Raw genomic sequence first — 6,983 nt, 5'->3', positions numbered from 1 at the left:
TAGATTCGTCCACTTTTCTGGCACTCCACAGTATTCTATGGTACAGTAAATTAATATGGTCATTACAATGAATTACTGAACCTTGCTGGTAAGTAGAATGCAGTAGGTGGGGTGGTTAGTGCTAGATTGGTAAAAAGTTTTGCTGAGATGTTTGACTTCTCATAGGAATCAGCCTTGGACAGCTGAGGCTGGTATTAATCCCACCCTCTCCCCTCTTGGTATAAGAGGTGTGGCACCTCGACAGCTACACACACACCCCATCCTCTTTGCAATGGCTCCAGGCTCAGAGTCAGAGGACTGTATCAAAAAACAAAGGAGCATGGGAGGTGATATGATTCTTAAACTGTTCCATCTGTTAGTACAATAATGGCTGAAAGGACTTGGGTGGAGAAAATCGACATCTGGAATGACCTGGAACAATAGTCATGCGGGTGAAACCAGATAAAAGACAGGGAGTCAAAGTCATCTGGTTCCAACCCGACAGAGGTCCAAGATTATAAGGAGAGATGTAGGGATATTGTGAAGGTGTGAGGATGTTTTTTAAATGGTTCCATTATGACATACACCCTGGGAAACCCTGTGGCAGTTCTACTGTCCGATAGGACGGCTCTGCATGACAGACACCAAAGCAATAGGTTTGCATTTTATGGAAAGAAAATTGAAGGTTAAAAGTATTGGGAGCCCCAGCCAGGAAATTCCCACAGGCAGATCTACGGGGAACTATGGAGAACACAGGAGGGTTTGCATTTCAAGGAAAAGCCTGCAGGAGAAAAAATGGCTACCACCGTTTTTTGTTTTTAACTTCAAGCAAACTGTTTGCCTTTGGGTACACTGAAGCAGGAAAAGAAGAGCCCCTTTCCAGGACAGTATGTTAGAAAGGAGCCAGCAAGTAGATTGACTGGTCTGGTCCTTTGTAGGACTCTATTCTGTCAGCAATCAGAAGGATGGGAGGTACAGCAATGAAAAGATAGGTTAAGTTTGGACATGTTCCACTGGTGTTGTTGACCTAGCCCGTGGAGGTTAGGGATGAGAGAGAAGGGGCTGGTTGGTATGAAGTGCAGAGAAGTGTATGGACTTGGCTGGTACACACTGACCGAACAAGGCACAGGAGCTAGGGATGAGCTGCCCAGAACCTGGCCAAATGGAAAGATGTTTGACATCATGAGCTGGTGTAAGTTTCTACTACTAGATAACTTGTTGTGGACTGGACCTTACTGATGCAGATGCTCAAAAGATCCAACTGGAACAAAATTCTTCAGAGGAAGGAACATGCTTGCCTGCTCCGACTTCTGGTTTGATAGGCACAGGTCACTTAAACAATGGCTATCTAAAATAAGAGGAGGTAAAGGCAAGAAGTGGCTGACTTACAAGTTTCTGGGGTGTGCTTGGACTTGAAAAGGGGAGATGGAAGAATCCCTACCGCATAGGGATTTGGAAGGCACAGGGGAGAGATGCTGCCAGGATCACTTGATTCAGGGGTGTTGGGTGTTAGCAGTGGTGAGTGTAAAAGCTAGCTGTACAAACCATTACGGTGATGAGTGACCTAAGGGGGAGAGGGGCACTGCTGGACTGAGGACAGAGGCCAAACCAAATGGCCCCTAAGGGTCTGCTATGCTGGTACCTCATGAGGCTCAGTAGCACGAGAACGTTCCCAGGTCAACCTTATCAAACACCTGAAAGGGTGAGCCCAGACCACTTCTGAGAGCCTGACACGATCAGGTATAGCCCTGGCAACCTGAATGGCTGTCCCTGAGTGGCCTCACTCTGAGGACTCTTTGCCCTATTTAAGGGAGGGGTACAGTAATTCTTCAAATATAAAAAGGCCACTGCCACTGGCTAGCAGAGCCAAGGTATGACCTGCAGTGCAATTCCTTAACATGGCCTAGAGTTTTGGTCATGGATTTTGCAACCTAGTCGATTGGTGGAACTATGCAAATGAGATGCTTGTGGCCCACTAGGATACTAGATAGCTTGCTAATCAACGTACTTGGCACCCTTGGGGTGGGGTCAACGTGTATGGAATACTAATAAGGGGACTGGTCAGTCTTGCCATCCGGCTAGTCTTCAAGTGAGCCATCCCAGAGCAAGAAAGATTGACCCTATCACCACCACCAAGAGCTAGGAGCAACCATGGGTTCTGGACCTGGGGTCCTTGTGCTGGGTGGGGGCCTCCTAACCTAGAAGACAGAAAAGAGAGCGCTGTAATCCCGGAAATTGCAGAGACCAGAAAGAACCAGAGACAGAGAATGGCGGCAGCAGAACCAGGAGATGGGAAGGAGGCAATGTGGCAGGTATGCTGACCAGGGAGTTGAGAGCTGAGCACCTGCATGCCAAAGCTTCCTGGCTGAGTAGGGTGCTGAGGAGTAAGAGCTTTGTGACACTTGCCCAAACAAGGCAAAGATCAGGCAGAGGGGAAGGGCCAGAGCAAGACCCGCTGCAGGCACAGCTGAGAATAGGCTGTCCTGATCCAAGAACAGTATCCTGAGTGTTCATGAGCCTGAACTGTAACCTGTACTCCCCCATCAGCCCCATGTCTGTGCATCCTGTGCAGTTATAACAACACAATGTCAAACCCAACCTTAAAGTACAGGGTGCCGTGGGAGGGCAGGTGATGTCAGACTTGGTTAGAAGTGGGGAGGGAGGTATGTCTGACTTCTCCCAACTTATATCGACACTGGCCTTCGGAGGTGGATGCTGATGGTGACTCTCTCCCCCTTCAAGTGAGAGGAGGTCAGGCATCTCCCCACACCATTTTTACAATATCCAACGCACACGAGATGAAGGCTTTTCATCCTCACACTGAAGGAGCATTCTGGGTGAGTTTCTTTCAACATAGATTTGTCCACTTTTCTGGCACTCCACAGTATAGTCAATATCCCTCCACCAACACCAATAATCCAAATGCATCAATTCTCCAGTTTTCCTGATTCATTGTCCAGTTTTCACAAAAATGTGAGACAACTGAAAGCATCATCCCTCTGTGTCAGGTGCACCTTAGTCCTCAAAGTGACATCTTTGCTTTCGAACACTTTAAAGGAGTCTTTTGCAGCTTTGTCCAATGAAATATGTCACCTGATTTCCTTTCTGCTGCTTCCAGGGGTATTTATTGTGAGGCAAAAGAAAAGGAAACCAGAAGTCCCTGGCAACTTCACTGTTGCCAAAGGTGCTTTTCTCTCTCTCTCTCTCTCTCTCTCTCTCTCTCTCTCTCTCTCTCTCTCTCTCTCTCGGGTCCAGTTGTGAAGATTGACAAAGCAAGTGAGGCTATGTTCCAAGAATCAGGTTACATGTGTCCTGACTCTACAAATGTTACTATGGTTTTTAAAAAAATTTTTTTGGCTAACTCCAAAGTGGTGTCTCTCTCTGTTGCCTCTAACAGAGGGATGCTGGGGGGGGGGATCTACCATAAGTTAGCTTAGGATTTTAATCAATTGTATTTTCACAGAGAAAAGGTCTGGGGGTATGTACATATAAACCAGAAGCAGCTACAAATTCTAGATAAAAGCAACAGGTTGGCACACAAAATGGTTTATAAAGTGAGCTTGACAAATTTAAGACCAATTGGTAAAGAAAATTCAGATGTGGACAGAGATTGCACTTCAAGGATCTTCATGTGAAATATTTTCATATAACAAAAAACTAAATCTATATATACTTGTGTGTGTGTGTATGTGTGTGTGTGTGTGTGTGTATCTAGAGGACTAGTTTAACAAATGATGGTACATCCATTAATACAACCATTTAAGATAGTTACAACATTTATTAATATAAAAGATGTTTAGATCTTAGTTTTAAAAATCCAGTTACAGACTGTACAAAACGATCTCATCTATGTGAAAACATATGGATGCAAATAACAGACATAAAACCACTTAAAAGATGCACCAGGGTATTTACAGTGGTTCTCATGCATGGTAAAAGGAGAGTAGGCATTATCATCCCCTGACTTCCTTGTCATCCCTAATATTTATACAACTATGCAATGATTTTGAAATAAAAAATTATTTTCAGAAATGTAAAGTAGTAACTAAGTTAGATAACAACACAGTTGAGGACATGTCCAAAATAAATTCTTGAAGTACAGGCGTTGTATCAGTTCTTAAAAGTTCCAATAGTGACTTCGCCTCAATCACCAAATTCTCCCTCGAAGAGTTAAAGAATTACATATCAAAAGAAATGCATAGAATAGGGCAAAATGATCCAGAATCCCCTAAGAAGTTACTACAGAAGGGTTGCATTGTTTATCAAATCATCACACTGAACAATCGGGAATGTGTAAGGCACTATTCCCAAGTATCTGCTTTACGTACTGTAGCCTCCAAAATGACCAAAGGGGTTGTTGTTCAAGATTTGACTGGAAAAAGGAACTATCATTATTCAGCCACTGAAGAGAAGATCTTCAATCACCAACTTGGGAGAAGGGAAAGGAAGAAAGGAAGGGAAGAGTCACACTACAAAGTGATGAATCTCAAAATTCCATGAAAATTCCATATTCGGGGTCCAAACACATCTGTAAGAGACTCAAAGGCCAATTAAGTGTTATTGTGGCAAACATTACACTCCATCCTCAATGGGCTTTTCTGCCGATGGCCAGTGTGACTCTGGGCCCTTGCCCAGTCCATCCATAAAGTCAAATCTAAATGATAATGCAATCAAAACCATGCTTTGAAGGTCTACAAATAGCAATCACAAAGTAACCCTAGCAGAAAACACATACACATAAGACTGCTTGCTACCAGTTATACTCATATTTAATTGCCTTTCACCTACCCCCGCCCTCCACCCCCTGAAAAAGACAAGCTAATAATGTGTTGGGTGATGGAGCTATGGGGAATGTTGATCTCCTGGTATTACATAAGCAGACCAATATATATATTTTTTTTCTTTTCTCAAATTAAAGAATGCAGTTGTTTACCAAACAGGGTTAATTCCTGGACTAGCCCCATTGCTGTTATCTGAACACTTACCCACCACCCACCCCAACACCTCCACCAGCCCCTAGTCCTGTGCAGTTGCCTCACGTCGCGTGGGGTGGGATTGTGAAAACTCACCATTCAGGCCCAAAGTTCAGCGTCTGCGTTTCCGCGGCCATCCTTTTCCGTATTTTTACAATAAATTTTGTGGCAAAACCTGAGTGAGAGAGAGAGAGAGGAGGAGAGAAAGGCATCCATCCAGTCAGTCAGTCGATGTTAGATGCAGGTGCCGGTGCCCAGCCTGGAAGGCCCACATGTTCTGCTGCTGCTCCTCCCATGCAGTCACCAGAACTGGGATATTCGAATCCCACCCACACTGTGACAATTTCCAAAACCCCAAACCACACCTACTGCTAGCAAGGAAACTGCAGGGGGCCCAGTGAGAGACGAAGCTATGAGGATGGAGGACACCAGATGCTGCAGGACACTAAAGACCCCATTACAGCTTCTTCTTCAGCTAAACAAGGGAAACCAATGACGAATAGTGTGTGCCCACTGTCATTCCCTCCACTGCCTTACAATGGCTGGCTCTCCCACAACCAGGCATCAGTCGCATTAGGAGGCACAATGATGCACCTGCCCTGATCATCTCACATCTTCAGCAGCAACTCTCCTCCTTCTAAAGCTTGGCACTTTGCACCCTGGTGAATCAGGAAGGGATCATCTCAGACCACCAAGTTAAAACAATAAGCTAAGGAATTTCACGAGATCATTTCAAAAGCCATTTTAGGGCAGACATCAGAGCTTAGAAAAGGGGAGTTAGTAAAGAGCCCTGGCGATGCGCTGTTAGATAAAGTGCTGGGCTAACAGCAAGGTTGGTGGTTCAACCCCACCAGACACTCCTCCAGATAGAGGCAGCTTTCTGCTCCCAGAAAGAATTATAGCTTCAGAAACGCTAAAGAGAGGTCCCTATGATCAGAATCCATGCGAGGGCACTGGTGTGCTCTGCTGTGAAGTCTTGAGCACTGCACAATCTGTCTACAATGCACTGCCCCTGTGCACACCATCTAAAAGTTAAGAAGCCTGAAAGGGGTCTGTCTACCCCAGAAAAAAAAGGCAAAGTGAAGATGTGCTAATGCCCAGAGCTGGCCATTAATTTATTCCACTTCTTCAGTAAGAATTCCTGGCCTGAGAACAGCCACGTGAACGTGTGGGGTGGCTTCTCTGTTCTTGTGTGGCCCAGGCGCACACTCACACTAAGAGTCAAACAGGAACAAACAGTGCCTACCGACCCTTATGTAACTATGATTGGAAAGAAACAGGACACACCGAGGTTTCACGTTCTAATCTCTCCGATCAGGACACGTCTTACACCAATGGCAGTTGTGTCACAGATGTCTCTGTCCACTACACAAGGGCAAGCTCGGCGGCTAACTGCTCATACTGTCATCCTTTTTCTATCATGTTGTTGATAGTGCCCATTTTTAGTTACAGCTGCAGCTACCAACGTCTTTTAAAAGATCATGGGGGCGGGGGGAGCTGATACCAAGGACTCAAATAGAGAGTAAATGTTTATAAAATAATGATGGCAGCATATATACAAATATGCTTGATACAAATGACGTATGGATTTTATAAAAGCCCCAGATAAAATGATCTTTAAAAAATAAAATAAAAAAGATCATAGTGTGATTCTGCATCAACAGTTTATTGCAAAGAAGCCATAAAGGCCATCACTGCAAAAAAAAATGGCTGTAATCCGGCACTGTCCTAGAAAGCAATGGTATGTGCTTTACAGGCCTTAACAAAGGAAAAACTACAACACAGGGGAAGCTATGTTACAAATGCTACGATGATATGCACACTGCACAGCCCATGTATCCACATGCCGCCACCCTGGAGCACTTCAAAGGGGGACGATGAAACGGTGAGTGCTGTGCTTTGGATCTTCCAGATGCCAAATGACTGAATTTATACCTGATGAAAGACTAGTGCAGCCTCAGGAAGAGTAACAGGAGTTGTGATAGCATAAGGTTAGAGGGAAGGGGAACTGGTTGCAATGATCGATGTACA

General features: G+C 44.8%; 1 protein-coding gene across 4 annotated transcripts in view; it reads right to left on the bottom strand.

The window, feature by feature from the left end:
- GIGYF2 (GRB10 interacting GYF protein 2) overlaps positions 1-6,983 on the bottom strand; it is a 114,570-nt gene that overhangs the window by 84,577 nt on the left and 23,010 nt on the right. For all 4 annotated transcript variants that reach the window (XM_045296315.1, XM_045296316.1, XM_045296317.1 and 1 more), the window contains exon 3: positions 5,049-5,127. In XM_045296315.1, coding sequence (XP_045152250.1) covers positions 5,049-5,089 — 41 coding nt within the window. In that variant the 5' untranslated portion in view covers positions 5,090-5,127. The remainder of the gene's footprint in view (positions 1-5,048; positions 5,128-6,983) is intronic.

This window comes from Echinops telfairi, unplaced genomic scaffold (genome assembly GCF_000313985.2).
Source record: "Echinops telfairi isolate 266 unplaced genomic scaffold, ASM31398v2 ScPeMD7_3;HRSCAF=10, whole genome shotgun sequence".
NCBI lineage: Eukaryota > Metazoa > Chordata > Mammalia > Afrosoricida > Tenrecidae > Echinops > Echinops telfairi.
This window is presented reverse-complemented; position numbering and strand designations above follow the sequence as displayed.